Source organism: Cricetulus griseus, chromosome X (genome assembly GCF_003668045.3).
Source record: "Cricetulus griseus strain 17A/GY chromosome X, alternate assembly CriGri-PICRH-1.0, whole genome shotgun sequence".
In the NCBI taxonomy this organism is placed as follows: Eukaryota; Metazoa; Chordata; class Mammalia; order Rodentia; family Cricetidae; genus Cricetulus; species Cricetulus griseus.
In genome coordinates, this window is record NC_048604.1 from 15,507,120 (window position 1) to 15,524,838 (window position 17,719).

Below are 17,719 nucleotides of genomic sequence, written 5' to 3' on the forward strand. Positions count from 1 at the left end.
GGGAAAGAGGAGGTGAAGTGGCCTGGTAGTCTTTCTCTTTTACCACCGAAGCTTTCCTAATTAGAAAAGAAAACGTCCATGAAGGAAATCTGGGACAGTTCCCAGATCATTTCCTAAGATGGATAGGTTGGCTGAATCAGTCAACAAATCAGCAATTTTCTATAGGGCATGTATTGTGTGTAATGATGAAGCCCTGCATGTCTCCAGGTTTTCGTACCAGAAAGGCAATCCTCTCATACTAGTCATAGACCACCCACTGCTGATATTAACAGCTGACCAATGGTCCCTTGAAAAGTCTCTTATTCATTTCTAAGCTCTTAAAGGTAGAAGAGTCATCAGGACATGTGTGCATAAGTTTATGTGCAAAGATGACTTCTCGGCTGGGCATAGTGACTCATACCTATAAGCCCAGCATCCAGCACTTAGGAGACAGAGACTAAGATAGGACGGTTTCAATGAGTTAAAGACTTACTTGGGTTATATAACAGGTTCCTAACCACCCTGGGCTGAAGAGGGAGACCTGGTCTATAAATAAATAAATAAATAAATAAATAAATAAATAAATAAATAAGCCTTTTCTTCTCTTTGAACTTAAGTGTCCTTACTTTGAGTTTTACAACAAGAAAAGTGAATTCATACGTAAATACCCTGCCAAAAGAATTACCTAGCTTTTCCACTACAACATGGTCAGACTTTACCAGTAGAGTCAATTGATCTTGTGTGAAGTTCACGTGTGTGAGATTCCCATGTATCTTCGTTCGGATCCTGCTAATCAGTTCTACTGATTCCAAAGAGGAGTTGACTTTTAAAATTACCCAACAGGCACAACTACAAACAAGGCAAAAAAAGAAACATTGCTGGCAGGTCAACAGAGTGCAATTTGGCCAGTGCTGTTAACATTCTATAGAGCTGCCCTCATTGGTAGGTCATAAATATTGAATATTGTATATCTACTAAATGATAGGTGTTGAGAAATGATTGAAGATAGTACAGGGAAATATTCTAATAAATTTTCTTGCATCCATCCAAAAAGGACAACTCAAAACCTATTTTCAAAACAATGGTCTACAACATTTGTATTATGTTGAAATTGCCTAGCCAGGAGATTTCTCTAGGAGTTTGTAATAATTAATAGGGAAGAATAACTCAGGAGTTATTATTTCAGAGAAAACCTTTTATCGTTCTGGTCCTTCAATTCATCCATCATTACTACAATAAGGCAAATAGGCACATGTCCAATTAGTGTATACAGAAGTGTTCTGCCGAAGGCTTAGTTCTACAAAAGACTAATAATGATGATAATGATAGCTAACATTTGTGGATTTCTCATTCCACAGGTTTTGATTCATTTAATCCTCAAAAAACCTTATGAGATAGTGATGTCATGATTCCCATCCTACAGATGAGAGAACTGAGACTTAGGGAGATAACATTTCCTGTGAAATTTATCAAGCATTTTTAACCACTAAATAGAGCAGTCCTTAACCTCATTCTCTACAATAAGTTCTTTGAATATTCTAGTTTACTCTAGTATTCTACTAGGAAGAATATTTCAGACTCACAAACTTGCCTACATCTTTTTTTTCCGTTTCCATTTTTGCATATAGCTTTTGATGAACATATTCACAGAGCTTGCTAACAATTGTTGGAAGTTAGAGGCCCTGGCCTTTATGTCAAGTTCCTCCACATGGCAAATAAGAAAAGAATTTTTATCCTTTTCCTGACCTATAGGTGATGAATTAAACTACAGTCATCCTACCACTTCTGATTGGAGCCCATCTCTTCTCTGAGTTCACATTTCCACTATAAAGAGGACTCTTCTGTTTGAACCTCTCCTCCTTGCTTGCAGCTGCCTCTCAGTTCAGCACTTATCAGCACTCTGTCCTTCATAGTGTGTATCAAACAGACAAGCAGTAGCCATTGTTCCAAGAGGATCTGGCCCATGAGTGTGAACACTATCTGGGGTTTCTCAGCATTTCCTTGACCTTATTGACCATGACAAACATCTTATTTCCGCATCCCCAAATTACAACTACTTTGGACCCCATTTCCTCTTCTCTACAAACGGGCAGTAAACAGGCTGCTAAGGCTATGCTGTGACCAACGGAAACAGCTTAGCCTGTGAATGCAAAAAGCCTAATTAGAGCAGCTGTGAAATAGCCACCAGGTACTTTGATCTCCTTCTGACAACTCTGACCCAAAGGCTGCACATTGCACATACAGAATTAAAAGGAAGGCAAATCAGAACTAAATGTACCAGCTATGAGCAAACTTATCTCCTACCTGTATGGTACATGAAAAATTGTAGCCATTCCTTGCCCCTTTTTCTGTTCCAACCGATGCAAAAAAAATAAAAAAAGACAGTCACTGAAATCTTTGAACAAACATCCATTTTAAATAGAGGGCTTATCATTAACAAGAAAACCATAATTATTCTTTACATTCACACAACCACCACCTTCTTCAAATATCCCTTAAGCACACTAATGTGTTTAGTCTTCAATCCAAGCCTGAAGAGTGGATAATACTAGGACTGTCACTCCACTTTCTAGATGAAACAGCTGGCTCTCGGGGATGTTAATGGTCTACTCAGCATCACCCTCGAAGCCTTCTGGACACTGACATGCTGGTAATGATAAACAGAACATTTCATCATCCTAAGGTGAGTGAACACTTAATAGATACTAGTTAGTTCTGTTCATCTAACAAATAAGGCAATGGAGGCACAGAGAAGTTGAGCCATTTGCCCCAGGTCCCACAGTCAGAGTGAGAAGGAACTAGGCGCTTTGGCAGATTATCACATGAGAGCGTTTACACACAGTATTTACAGACATTTCAGTTAAATTGTGTTAGTTATGTCAGTTATATTGCGGGTTGCATTTTTTAAATTCTGACAGTTGTTTATAGCAAGTATTTTAAATGATGGCAGATGACTTAGAATGAACTATTGAGTTTACTGTATTTCATATAGTCAAAATATTTATCTCATACTTACATGCCTTGAAAGCTGTGTGGTTTCTAACCATTTTAGAGTGTACCACTGCACAGGTTTGAGGAGCTAAAGTGAATACTGGAATTTGGGTCAAAGAAGATGGGAGCTTGTTTGCTGCACTCTAACTACAAGTACATAGTAGAGGGGGAATTTGGATTTGTTATGTGGATTGCAAAGGTACCAACAGTTGCATCTTGGAAGAGTAAGGCTTTTCTGTGAGTTGTCCACAATGAAGAAATTATCCTACCATTTGTGATCCCTGAGGCCTTCCACACACTCTGCCCACAAAATTTTCCTCAAGAACTGTCTGTCAATTCAGAAGAAACAGAGGGTTGCTTTCTTTGATAGCTCCTTGTGCCAGTCCTGAAGGGAATAATTTGACCCTCAACTTTCACCACTGAACTTGCCTGATAATATACTCCTAGGAAGAAGAGGTATTTACTTATGGCTAATCATTTTCAGAATGGGTCACGAGTAGGTTCACTTTGAAAATTACTTACAATATGTCTGTACATAGCCATCTCTTCTTCAGAAGTCTTTCTGTATAAAAAACATCACAAAATTATAGAAGAATGAAATGTAGCACAAATGCATGCATTACAAGATAAGGTTAATGACAGATTTGAGGCAGCAGAATTCCAACAGTGCTGGAGCTCCAAGGGGACCCTTGAAGTGAGCTTGATCGTTATTTGCATACTAAAGTGGTTGTGAGACTTTTACTCAGCAACAGTGCATTAAAAATACATGTACAATGGTGGGAAATACTCAAATATGTATGCAATTATTAAAATGAATAAGCTAAGCTGAGAGTGGCAGTACATGCCTTTAATTCCACTACCCCTGAGCAAAAGTAGGTGGATCTCTATGAGTTTGAGACCAGCCTGAGTGTACATAGCAAGTTCCAGGACAGCCAGAGATACACAGTGAGACCCTATCTCAAAAACATTCAATTTAAAAAAAGAAAAAGGAAGAAAATAAAAGAGAATAAGCTAGCTTTTATATTATGACATAGAAGATGTGCATGATTTCTTATGAAACTAGAAAAAAGTTCTTAAACAGTATATAAAGAACTCTCTTACTAAATACATTTAAAAACTAGATGAATACATGATATTTGATGCCCAGAGGTGTTTTTCAAGGGTTGGAAAATGTAGGTTTTATAGATTTTCAATATCCATATCATAGATTTCTACATATTATTTCTACATAGATTTTACAATGGCAAAATTACTTTTACATTGAGTAAAAACAACATGTGACTTTTAAAACAATGTTGGAAACTCCACATATCTCCTATTTGCTGTCCATCTTTTGTGGGTGTTGAATTTTTGTATCTAATCAAAATTCTTATGTTGAAGCCTAATGAGATAATATTAGATATTGAGCTCTTTGAGAGGTAATGAGGGCGGAGCCCCTGTGAACAGCATTTGTGAACTAGTGAACATTTTAAGTGAAGACAGAGCCAATATATAGAAAGTAGGCGGTCACACGAAGGGGCAGCCACACATAGCAGTGTTCTGAGGGGGCACGTAGAGAGAGGTATCTGAGTCCTAGGATCAGAAGGTTTCTAAATGGGCTGAAGCCGTTCTTGTGTGATGCTTTTTCACTCTCCTGAAATTGGGTTTGTTACACTGAGAGTTGGGTGCTGCAAATGAGTCTCTGGTTTCACTATTTTCCCCTCTGTATTGTTTTCTTTTGTTCTTCCATTGGTTTTACAACTTACAGTGAGACCAATGTGTTCTTCATTCCTAGATATCAGCAAGAGGAAACTCACAGACCCAGGTGGTCCCTCAATTTCCCTTCAACTCACAAAAGACACCATTTACAAACCTGTTTTTTATTTGAATAGCCAAGTTAGCAAGAGAAAATTCACTGTTTTGAAACCTAGAATTCAACTGTAAAAGAAAAAAAGAAAAGAGATGGTCAGTGCTTGTGTGGCCATTCTTCTGTTTTAACTCAAGGAAGTCACTTGGGACAATGTGAACTGCGGTTGTCATTTCAGTGACCTCAATGTTTCCAAACCTATTCCAGTTTTTCAGTTAACATTTTTACACACTATTAGGAGCTAAGGGGTCCTCCAACCTAACTTCAGATATGGAAGCCCTAATCTGCAATCTGATCATATTTGTCTATAAAGCCATTGGGGGTTATTAAAGTTAAATGTGGAACCCAAATCCAATAAGAACTGGTATCCTTATAAGAGGACAAAGAGAAAGCAGAGGTGTAGGTACACAGAAGAAACACCATTTGAAGGCACATCAAGAAGGCCACACTGAGAAGTCTTAGCATGGCCCTCTAAGGCTTTCCTACCCTACCCTGATTTCCGCTGAGAACTGGGAGATTAAAAACGGCTGCTTTAAAGCCATGCAGTTGGTGTGTGTTTGTAAGTCAGCCTGAACCCTCTGAAACACTTACTATCTTGAAGCACTTAGAATTGGGTCATACACACTTGAACATAAGTGTTAATGGAGAACAGAAAAACCAATATAATCATTCACTGCTGGGCCTAAGGTGCACGCTGGCATGGTTGCTTATCTAAAGATCATTTTATGTTAACTTTTAAAATGTTAAATGTTCGTGACTTTTGATCCAGTGATTAAAAACTTAAAAATTAATCCAATAAAAATATTCAAAGATCTCTGAAATAATTGGAAGAACATTGTTTTTGGAACTGTTTACAATAGAGAAAAATATATAAACAACTTAAATGCCTACTACCAATATACATCTAGATTGAAAATGAAATAAAAGTCTCTTACAGACATATAGTAAAACTTATGCCTCAGGCCTCAGCACTCTATGGGGCCTATGGTAGTAGCTCAGTATTTATCCCTGGAGTAAGAAAGGACTTTGGGAGCCTATCCCACATGGAGGAATGCTCTCTCAGTTGGAACACATGGGGGAGGGCCTAGGCCCTTCCCAGGATGATATGACAGACTTTGGGGATCCCCTATGGAGGGCCTTACCCTCCCTGGGGAGCAGAGGGAGGATGGAGTGAGGGTTGGTGGGGGGTAGGGGAGGAGGAGAGGGAGAGGGAACAAGGATTGACATGTGAAGCAGGCTTGTTTATAATTTGAACTAATAAAAAATAATTTAAAAAATAATCTTATAACTCTGCTAAACTGTATGAGGCAGAGCTATATCCACTATCACAAATATGCTCAGATATACAAAGTAAATTGTTATTGGTGTTATTGGTAAGATATTTGCCTAGTCTGCACAAGGATTTGGTTTTGCTCCCCAGAGTTGAAAAAATCCACAGGTAACTAGCAAGGGAGCAATTTAAAGGGTAGCACAATTAGTATGATATTAATTCTTTTTTCTGAAAGAACATACACCCATAACTGTACAGAAAAATCTCATAGACTATTCCTTAACTTACTAAGCAGAGCAGTAGAGGACAGGCATTGTCTGTTTAGGGTGTTTTCATGTGAAATTCAATTGTATAGCATGCATTAGTTTTATTATCAAAAAATTTAAGGACAAGTAAAATATTCACTGTGTTGCAGATGAAAAAAATAAAGTACAGAAAATAAAGTTACATAAACACTACGCCATAGACTTTGTCATCACTGTTCTATTTCCCCCAACTAGGAAAATTTGGCAATGACTCAAAATTTGTGTCTGTGGAGGAAAATGTACAGACCTCAACAAATGAAAATAATAACATCTCATAGAAGCTTTCAACACTGCTACCATGAAAGAGATTGCATGCATCTTCAGAGTGTTGCCCACGGAGTAAATACATGTGCAGCAAAAACAATCTAAACTGATTATCTGTGAAATGGACTCTCAATAGAATATGGAGTCTACTTTCAATCTACCCAGTCTAGGCCACATGTATCCAATAAGTACCATAAATATTTAAACATTTTACCCAATCTTTTGAAAATTCATGTATAGCAGTGGTAATAAGGACTCTTGGCTCTTCATCAAAGACAGAGAAGCTCATCTTGGTGTTGTAGAAGGAAACTGTAATGAAAAATAAACAGATTAATCTAAGTTATTTACATCAAGGAATCTGACTTCTGAAAATTTGATCAGAAGTGCTTTCCATTGTAAAGCAAAGAAAACAATGATTTATTTTCATTACTAAATTTTGCATAGTTTAACATCAAGAATTGGCGTTTGGGGCTACATAATCAAGAGCAAAACATGAAAGGTGCTACCATCCCATCTTTGGTTTGTTTATGTGGCCATTTCTCTGGGTTTCTACTCAGTTTCCACACAGACTTGCCTCAAATCTCCTCAATTGTCTACTTTCATTGGCCAACTGATTTCTAGCTCATTCAACAGCCACATTAAATGCTATGTCTTAAGATCATTTGTTCTGGGCTTTTTGGAGATCATTCCCTATGGAGGGATACTCTCTCAGCCTAGATACAGGGGGAAGGCCTATGTCCTGCCCCAAATGATGTGACAGACTTTGATGATCCCCCATGGGAGGCCTCACACTCTCTGAGGAGTGGATTAGTGCTGGGATGGGGAGATGGTGGGGGAAAAGTGCATCAGATCTCCTGAAACTATAGTTACAGAGGGTTTGAGCCCTCATGTGGGTGCTGGACAAGGACCTCTGGAAGAGCAGACAGTGTGCTTAATAACTGAGTCATCTCTCCAGTCCTCCCATCCCCAGTATGATCTTATTACTGGGTAAAGATGTTGTTACTAGTCTGTATTCTCCTGAGCAGAGTCACAGTCAGGACATCAAGAACAAAACAATTGTAAGGAATGCTTCAAAACGCCATCCTGGTTGAAAAGAACCATTTGTAACATATTTAAGTAAAGACAAGAAATATAGAGAGTTCTGTGTTTAGACAGGGTACTTGTACCAAAGATCTTAAGGAGATAAAAAACACATGCATCCTCCTCCCCCATTTTCTGCCTTCAGAAGACTTTGAGAACAAATAGCCCATTCATTGTTCATGTCCTCTGTTAAGGATATATGAACAAAATACCTGTAGACGCTGTAGCAATTGGTGAAGTAGATGCCTGTGTAAATAGAAAGGAAAATGTGGGGTCTATCCAGTTTGTCTTAAAAGGTGAAGAGATTAGTGAAGACCCAGTTGCTGTGGAAGGATGTGTCATCTCAGTAGACATCAGTGGGAATGAGGCCTCTAGAGCTGTGGATGTAGTAGTGGCTATATTCATAACAGATTCCAGTGTGGATTGAGGAGGAATTAAAGTGTGGGATTCTTGTGTAGCTGGGACTTTACTCCACAGGGATGTTTTCACAGGGCTAGATACAGACAGAGAACCAATAGGTAGGTTGTGATTGGTTGTAGAAGGTGTTACACTCATTCTGCTAAAGGACATGGGTTCAGACGCAGTCTTGGAGCTGTCAGCCACAGTATTCCGGGGGGATGATTCAAGGGATGTAGAAGTGTGTGGACTGTCACCTTTAGATTTTGTAGATAATGGCAGAGAAGTAAAAAAGTCAGCAGTGATGATGCCCAGTGTAGCTACAGGAGTGTTTGGGGTGGGTATCGTGCTTCCATCAGAAAAGGGTACTATTGTAAAGTTAGGGGATGTTGCTTTTGTGTCAGAGGCTGGAAACGTGGATTTTGCCATTTCTCCTGCAGATGAAATTAGAAGATGTGGTGGATTAGATACAGATATCAGAGAGTCTGAAGAGAGACTAGATAAGCTCCAAGTTGGTGAGGTAGCCCTGGAAATGGCAGCCAATGTGGTAGGGAGCACTATGGAAGACATTGATAATGAAGTATTTTCAGAAAGCCCAAAAGTAGGAAGGCTTTCTGATGTGAAAACTGATGGCTTCACTGTACTATCTCTGGAGACCAGACCAATCTGAGATGTTGACGAAGTCCCAGGACTAAAGTGAAGATTTTCTGTTTCCATTCTGTTTTGTGTCATTACATTAGTTGTGAAAACTGGAAACTGTGAGTCTTCACCTATGGGTGTGTTTCTGGAAGTTGTAAGTAGAGCCTGGGTAATACTAGGAGTGACTCTTGTTCCCTGTGCTGGAAATTCAACCATTTGAGATGTAAGAGGAAACTTGGCCTCAGTGCTATGACGTGAATAAAGAAATGATGTCAAAGAAGTTGGAGTTGCAGTGGATTGGGTCCATGAAGGGTATAAAACAGGAGTATGCACACATGCACTGCTCTTCGTTGGTTCTCTGGTTAGCAAAATATTCTCTGATAAGGAAGTCATCTTTACTATATCATGGGAAAGGTATGCCAGTGTGGATTTTACACTTTCTGTAGGTCTAGGGGTGCCTTTGAAGTTAGTCAAAGATGGGGAAACCTGAATATTCAAGGAAGTATAAAAACTATCTGAAGGAGTAGATGAAAGAGCACTTGCAGGGATGGTAGTTCTAGAATAGGTATTAATGAGTTCTGTCACTCCATCACTGCTCTCAGTAGGTAGAGAATTGTTGGTAATCCCAAGCAATATGTCCAGAGTGGTAGCCTCGTTTTCTTGTGATGATTGCTGTGTTGTTGGAAGTAACGAAGAAAAGGTGGTCTTTGGGATGAAAGAAATAGCTTCAGTATTCTTAGAACTGAGCAGAGAGGAGGAAGTGGCACCCATAACTGAAGTCAATGACCTAGCCATAATAATGGTTGAAATAGTTTTCTCAGATGAAAAATCTAGCTCTGTTGGAGAGGAAACAGGTGCAGTTGAATTCTTGAATGGCACTTCTACCACTTCTGAATTAGTGAAAGTAGAGGAAACCATTGTGCTTTGTGAAGTAGGTCCAACATATGGCACAGGTGTGATATCCAATGTTGATGCTTGGGTGGTTTCAGTAGTCTTAGGGGGAGGTGAAGACAATGAAGTAAAGAATGCCTTAAGTCTTGTGGAAGTGTTAGAAGAAACCACTGTAGTTGAGAAATTAGAGTTATTAACTGGCATTGAAGAATTCTCAGACTTAAGCCCAGAAGTACCTATAGAGACACTTTTCAAATAGCCTGAGTTTATTGTTCTGGAAGACTTAGTCATTAGTATTGTAGGAGTGTCAGAAACCTTTTTAGGAGTGAAGTCAGTGACATTGAGTGGCAATGAAGACATCTGGTAAATAGGAGTAGATGTTTCCATAGAGGTCTCCCTAGGAAAATTTGTAAGTTCATTTGGAACATGAAAGACTGTAGTGCTGCCATCAAGAGTTATCATTGTAAAATTGGTGTTGAGTAGTCCAGTTGTGAAAGGAAAAATGGACTTAGGGAAAGTTTGTGTGCTTTCAGAAGTGGAAGAAGCAATCCATGTTGACTCAGGTTGCGTCGTAAGTGAAAGCAGGTGTGAAAGAGTTATGTTGATGAGCACAGGATGTGATGTTCTAGCTGTCCTGGAAGTTGTAGTATCTACAGATGAAGTAGCCTGGTGACCTGTGTCTAGAAGAGTCACAGGAAAGGAACTCACCAGCTTTCCCACAGTCCTGGGAGGGTATTCTGAAAGGGCACTTGTCCTTTCTTTATCAGGAGACAAAGATTTGGTTATCGTCTGAACTTGTGATGGGAGTTCTGTTTCCTCAAGACTAGTCAACCCTTCTGAAACGTGAACACCTATTACGGTACTTGAGGTCAAGGTCTGTGTGTTCTGTGTGCTCCCAGAAGTAGATGTGGCTAAATTCCCAGAAGTTAGATTCCCAGGTGGAATCTCTGAAGGCAAATGTGTTTGTTTTCTGGAGATTTCTGTGGTCTCAGAAAATCCTGTGTCTGTTATTTCCCAAGAGAAAGTTCTTTGGGACTCCAAAATAAAGGAATTCTTGGATGTGGAAATTTCTGCCAACATTGTAGTTCTGGGGGTTTTATCTTTCTCAGAAAATAACATAGAGGTTGCAACTGGCAACTGGGTGGAGATGGGTGTGTTTACAAAATATGTGGTAGATTTGGTATCTACTGAAGTAGTAAGATCATTAACAGAGGTGTGGGGGGACATAGTCTCACCACCAGCAGATGTCTCTGTGGGTCCAGAAGCCATACCAACATCTCCACTACTACTAGAAGTATAGGGAAAGCTAAAAACATGAGTTGAATCCTCAACTTGAGATACAGATGGTGTTGCTACTGATGCAGATGTAGTCAAGCTAACATAGGTAGAGGACACAAGAGTAATGTTGTTTGAGGGAGGCCTTGAGCAGACAATAGTGTGTATGGATGGACTTACTAAGTCAGCTGAGATGGAGGGAAGGGTGGTTGTAGCCTTAGTTATCACAGGAGTGGAAGGTCTCAGTGAGGATACCAAAGTCTCTCTCAGAAAAGAAACTGCCATGAGTGCTGTTGTGGAAGAGATTGTTGTGACCTCTGAAGTGGTATGAAGTGAGTCTCTGTGGGTAGGCATAATATCACTGGTTGTGGAAGCTGTTGAACTCACTGTTGGCACCATTGTCACTGTTGGTAGAGGTGAGCCAATTGAGAACACAGATGGAGTGAAATCCCTGACCAAGGTAGAAGGCTGAGACAGGGTCACCTTGGTCTCATCAAAAACCATCATAGTAGTGGCAGGAGAGGTGACAGTAGAGACATTAACTGGCAGTGAGAACTTGTGTGTAGTAGACAGAGGGGTTGCTGAGGAATGAGTAGCTGTAGTCTGTGGAGGCAAGATACAAGCAGACAAAGATACAGCTGTCTTCTGTGAAGGAATAGTGGAAAAAGTAGCTCCCATTATCCTTGTTGAGGAACCCAGAAGTTCAGGCAGTGTCTGGGTGCTCACAGAAATGAGTGATGAAGCTGAATTCCCCTCAGATGTCTCTGAAGTCCAGTGTATTGTAGAGGTATGGGTAGAGTTAAAGGTTTCTGTAGTTCCATTGTATGAACTCTTAGGCGTGCTTTTCATCAATTCTGTTGAAAGCCAACTCACTCCCACCCCAGTAGTTGCAGTTTCATTATCCAATGCAGTAGTCAACTTTTCTATATCTGAAAAGGGGGAAACAGTGACAAAAGCTGTCACCATTTGTGCTGATTCATCTGTTGCTTCCAGCATTGTGGAAAATGGAGAAACCTCAGCTACTGCTGCTATAGTTGATTTTACCTTAGGATAATGGGAATCTATTTCCTTTGTTACAGTGGTATAGACTTTCTGTGTTGTTGCAGACATTGGTAGAGGGGCCATAGTATCACCAAATGTGCTCATACCATTTGTATCTATTTGTGTTGTCTCAGATATGTTCTTCTCAGTAGAAAAATTTGTTTTAATGTCAGCAAGGGTAGACATATCCTTTGATGGAACAACTGTCTCCCTTGATATTGAAGGAAGTTCATTTGCAGCTACTGAGGGCACAGGGTTGCTTTTCAATAATAACGTAGTGAGTTTAGATTCGGGCTGACTAGTTATAGATGTGATTCCATCAACATTGGAGAAATTATTAAGCCACTGGGATGTTGGCTTGAAAAGAGTTGTTGTATACCTGGCTGTAGTAGCATCAGAGCTGGTGGTGCCTATGTTGCCTGTGGATGCTTCAAGCATGGTGATATCCGTAGTCCTGTATGAATTATCAATATTAGTAGTATTGTCTTGGAATGATGATGTGAGATTATCATTAGGCGTGAATGTAGGTATAGTGGTTGTATTCGTAGAGGGCAACAGGGTCTGATCTGGCTTAGAAGTCCAAGGGGTCTCATTGGGGAAGAACGGATAGCCAGTTTTATCAGTTACAGATGTGAGACCTGATTCATATGCATTATATGTAGAATATGACTTCATAGAAGTCAAAGGGATCATGGGATCATCACTTGTGGGTGTATTCTGGGTGTATACTAGCCCTTCCATGGTAGGGAAGAGTGAAGTTTCAGCCAATGTAGGGAAAAGTTTGGTTCTTGGAGTTAAGGGTATATGTGTACTCTCAGTATCAATAACTGTCTGTTCACTCTGAATTCTAGTTACTAGAGAGGATGTAATGGAAGAAAAGTCTACAGAAGAGGTCTCTTTAGGCATGGAGGTAGGTATAGCATCCTCCATGCTGGGTGAAAAGACATCTTGGAAATTCGTCGAAACCGACACTGTTCTTAGGGCAGATGTGGTCTTCATCGGCAACACTGAATGGATTGTGAATGCCATTTCCACATCAGTTGTTGACAAGGTAGGTGCTACCTGATTTCCAGGAAACACAGAATTCATGGGAGCAGTTGTGGAGGTGAGCAAAGACTCTGATGGGAAGGTTGATGCAATCCCAATGTTAGTAGTAATAGCTGAAGTCTCTTCTAGTGTGGGCCAAGACACGGTTCCAGCAGTTGAAGATACAAGAAAGTCTTGCCCAGATTTGGAGGTAGGGAATGCAGCAACTTCTGTGGGTTTGTGTTTGTGGCAAGATGTTGGAGACATGGATGTTGGGTCAGTCGTCAAGAATAAAGTTATCTTCCCAACAGCTGACTGGGATTTAGTTGTTAAAGTTTCATATACAATAGAATTCTTGGTACTTTCAGATGTGTTGAAGAAATTAGTAGCTGTAGTTGGATAAAAGGTGTCGGTAGCCATGGCCTCCACCATTGTTGTTGTCCTTGTTTTTCCTAAATGTAGGTGTTGAGTTACTGTCATGGAGTCAGTAGCAGTATGAATGTAAGTACTTTGGGTAGGCAGAGGGATGGCTGTTGAAGTAAACAAGTCATCTGCTGAAAATGTAGTTGTCTGGGCTGGAGATGTCTTTAAATCTTTTGATGCACTCGCTGTTGCTAGAGGTGAGGGTGTTGTATTAGAATATGATATGACTGCATGATTGATTGTAGAAACAGGCACGCTTATTGGTGACAGTGTGGATGGATGCACAGTCTTCTGTGGGTTTAGCTCGGTAATTGAGGGAGGAGTTGTTAAGTCTATTTTCTGTGAAACAGTTGTACTTCTTTCTTGAATTGTCATATTTTCAGAAACAACTGAAAAATCAGAAAGCATGTGTTACTTTAAATTCAGCCTTAGAAATTAGAGACAATTCTTTAAGAAAGAGCTCTATAATTTCTTTTCATTTTAAAGGGAGATAAGTACCAGATATAATCATGTTGTTTGATTACTTAATTTTTCTTAAGATGATTTTCTAGGTTGTAAATCTCTATCTGATTTTCATAATCCTCTGGGTAAATAACTAGTAGGAAGACATCCATTACGTGGTATCTGCATAAAAGATATGGGCACTTGTACAAAACTGTACACTGATTGAGGTGATTCACCTTTGGAAAGGGACCTATCAAAACTCATGGAAGAAGAAATCAATAGCCTGATTAGTTCACATCCATTACTGAAACTCAATTGTGAAGTAAAAATCTTCCCCAAAACTTCAGCTTTGGATTCAGTCGGATACTGTTTTACATCCTGACTTCATAACTTGCATTGCAGCCTTAGTCTACCTCTCTAGGCTTCAGCACCTTCCTCTGTGATATGAGCCTGATAACCCTACCTTAGAAAACTTTGCTGACACTTGGGTGGCTTAATGCGTGTACACCATCAAGCTTAGTGTGTGGTGCATAGGAAGTAATTTAAAAAACCAGTTTCTTTGATTTTTGAGGTGATTAAATCTCTTTTTCTTTCTTTTCCCCCACAAGGCAGGGTCTTGCTATGGAGACCACATTGATCTCAATTCCTCACCTTTCTGATTCAAGGGATTACGGGCTCACAGTTCTCTGGCCAGCTGCCTTGGTCAAATTTCTATCAGTCATTAGAACACTGAAGATTGAAAATGTTTTATCTGGAACCTCAGGATCAAAAAGTCTTGAATTTATGTTTGTGCATATGAACATATATATTTATTGATTGATTATGCATCCTTGTATATGCTGTAAATCTGTATTATGGACATTATAAATCTATGGAATATGAATTTCAAAGGCTGTGATAAAATAAATACAAATTATAATAACTTTCTAGCACCCTATCATACTGTCTGTTCACCTCATATGACAGTAAACCCCGGCTTTGAAGACCATAGGAGCATAGTTTATGCTCCCTTGCAAATCAGTTAAAATTCACAAGTATGGTGAATACCATTAGAAGTCCAGACAGGAACAAAAAGCTGACTGCTATGTTTCCTTCCCTTAAAGAACTCACACTTGTAGCTGGGCGTTGTTGGCGCATGCCTTTAATCCCAGCACTCAGGAGGCAGAGGCTGAGGCAGGCAGATCTCTATGAGTTCGAGGCCAGCCTGCTCGCCGGAGCGAATGCCAGGATAGGCTCCAAAGCTATACAGAGAAACCCTGTCTCAAAAAAAAAAAAAAAGAAACCAAAAACAAAAACAAAAAAGAACTCACACTTGTATTGGAAATTTCATATTATTGAGATACTTTGTTCAGTTGGCATTTTGTTTGATTTTGTTTTTGTTTGTTCTTTGTTTGCTTGTTGGGGGGGGGGGACAAGCTCTCATTATTTAGTTCAGACCTAAGACTCACTATGTGGCATAGGCTAGCCAAACTCAGGATCCTCCCATCATAGCTCCCCAAGCACTAGGAGGCAGTGGCATGTGCTACCACACCTGGATAGGAATGTTTTCTTTAAAACAAGATAACAGTGTGTTAAACAAAACAGTACAGTGATATGATTTATAATAAAGCCAACAACTAAATATAATCAGGCTCCAAATATTTTTGAAGTATAATAGAAAAATAGTGCAGCAAAATAGCAAAACTGGCTTGAAGATGAGGAAAGGTTACCTTAAAACAGTGGTTCTCAACCTGTGAGTCACGATCCCTTTGAGGGTTCAAACAATCTTTTCACAGGAGTTATATATCCGATATCCTGCACATCAGCACATTAGGATTCATAACAGTAGCAAAATTACAGTTATGAAGTAGCAATGAAAATAACTTTATGGTTGGGGATCACCACAACATGAGGATCTATATTAAAGGGTCACAGCATTGGGAAGGGTGAGAACCACTGTCTAGACCATCCACATGAGGAACTGTATTAAAGGGTCACAGCATTAGGAAGGGTGAGAACCACTATCTAGACCATCAACATGAGGAACTGTATTAAAGGGTCACAGCATTAGGAAGGGTGAGAACCACTGTCTAGACCATCAACATGAGGAACTGTATTAAAGGGTCACAGCATTAGGAAGGGTGAGAACCACTGTCTAGACCATCCACATGAGGAACTGTATTAAAGGGTCACAGCATTAGGAAGGTTGAGAACCACTGTCTAAACCATCAACATGAGGAACTGTATGAAAGGGTCACAGCATTAGGAAGGGTGAGAACCACTGTCTAGACCATCCACATGGGAAACTGTATTAAAGGGTCACAGCATTAGGAAGGGTGAGAACCACTGTCTAGACCATCAACATGAGAAACTGTATTAAAGGGTCACAGCATTAGGAAGGGTGAGAACCACTGTCTAGACCATCCACATGAGGAACTGTATTAAAGGGTCACAGCATTAGGAAGGTTGAGAACCACTGTCTAGACCATCCACATGAGGAACTGTATTAAAGGGTCACAGCATTAGGAAGGTTGAGTACCACTGTCTTAGAAGATGGCCACATTTGAGCAACTATGGGATTTGAGGGGAAAAGACAAAGACACATGGCGGCAAGTGTGGATGGAGGAAAATGTCCGTTTAGCTAGGTTGAGAAACAGTATGTATTGAGTACTGGTGATAAAGTATACATTTGAGGCAGGGATCTAAAAGGGACGTAAGATGCTTTGTATATGGAACACCTCCCAAGCCAAGTGCTGTGCCACATGCTATTATGTTTAATCAACCAAACCACTTTTTGTGGAAAATATTATAATTATCACCATTTCAAAGTTGAAGAAATGGAGCACCAGAAAGTTCACACAACTGGCTCAAGTTCACTTTGAAAATTCCACATTCCTCATCTGTTCTTCTCCTCTGCACCTTCACTTGAGCAATCAAGCATGGATGGATCCAGTCACTAGAGGAAACATTTCTCCTTCTAAATACTCCTGAGCACCAACCTCAAATGAGCCTTCCACACCGCCTCCTACTACTTCTCTCTGTTCCGTTTATGCTCCTAGTCTACAATAACCCTTTCAAACATGCCCCATTGTCAAACACCACCTCCACATGTTTATCAGGTAATCATGCTTCCTGCTTCAAAGGAAAAAGTAATTGAGATCATCAGACAGAAGTTCAACTATAATTTAGATCCTGTCATCCGCTATTTCACAAACTTTGCCTCTCTTTTCCCTAATGAGACTTTCCTTCCTGGTTTAAAACTTATTCTCCTCTTTTGCAATAAAAATGAAAATACCACATCCCTCTGTCCCGTGTCTCCCCTGACCATCACATCTAACATTCTTTAAAGTCATTTATGCCAGATGCCCCTCACTACTCTGGCTCCTTGCCTGGCCCAAGCATTGTCCCAACCCCTCTTCTCCTTTTACTCTATGGTATTTCTCTATCTACACTTATCAATTTATATCAATACACAAATCAATCTCATCTCTCTCTAGGGCAGATCTCTATTCTGAGCACCACACCTTTAAGAACCAATTATTTACTTTGCATTCTCTCTAGCTAGTTCATTAATACCTCAGATTGAATACATTATCTTCCCTCCATATTGGGTATTCTAGGATTCCTTCACTAAGCAGTACATTAAGTTATGCCAGACCAAACCTTCTCTGGGTGCCTCTTCCATTCTCTCCCTCCCTTGCCATAACCAATTATTTCATCTTCTTGTCCTAGAGATCATATCCATTAAATATCCCTTGGCCCCATTAATTTCTTTCAATAACCATTGCTTACCTACCAACAGGTCCTACCCTCTTTTTGTTTGATTTTTTATTATTTTTGAGATGTTATAATATAATTGTTTCTCCCTTC

The 17,719-nt window shown here is 39.8% G+C and overlaps 1 protein-coding gene across 1 annotated transcript in view; it reads right to left on the bottom strand.

Moving 5' to 3' along the window:
• The window catches only part of Adgrg4 (adhesion G protein-coupled receptor G4), an 86,260-nt gene that overhangs the window by 49,662 nt on the left and 18,879 nt on the right, over nucleotides 1-17,719 (bottom strand). Inside the window, exons 2-7 of the mRNA XM_027433398.2 lie at nucleotides 7,948-13,815; nucleotides 6,870-6,964; nucleotides 4,823-4,887; nucleotides 3,493-3,532; nucleotides 2,284-2,336; nucleotides 665-828 (exon numbers count right to left, since the gene is read on the bottom strand). Of these exons, the coding sequence (XP_027289199.1) occupies nucleotides 665-828; nucleotides 2,284-2,336; nucleotides 3,493-3,532; nucleotides 4,823-4,887; nucleotides 6,870-6,964; nucleotides 7,948-13,815 (6,285 nt within the window). The remainder of the gene's footprint in view (nucleotides 1-664; nucleotides 829-2,283; nucleotides 2,337-3,492; nucleotides 3,533-4,822; nucleotides 4,888-6,869; nucleotides 6,965-7,947; nucleotides 13,816-17,719) is intronic.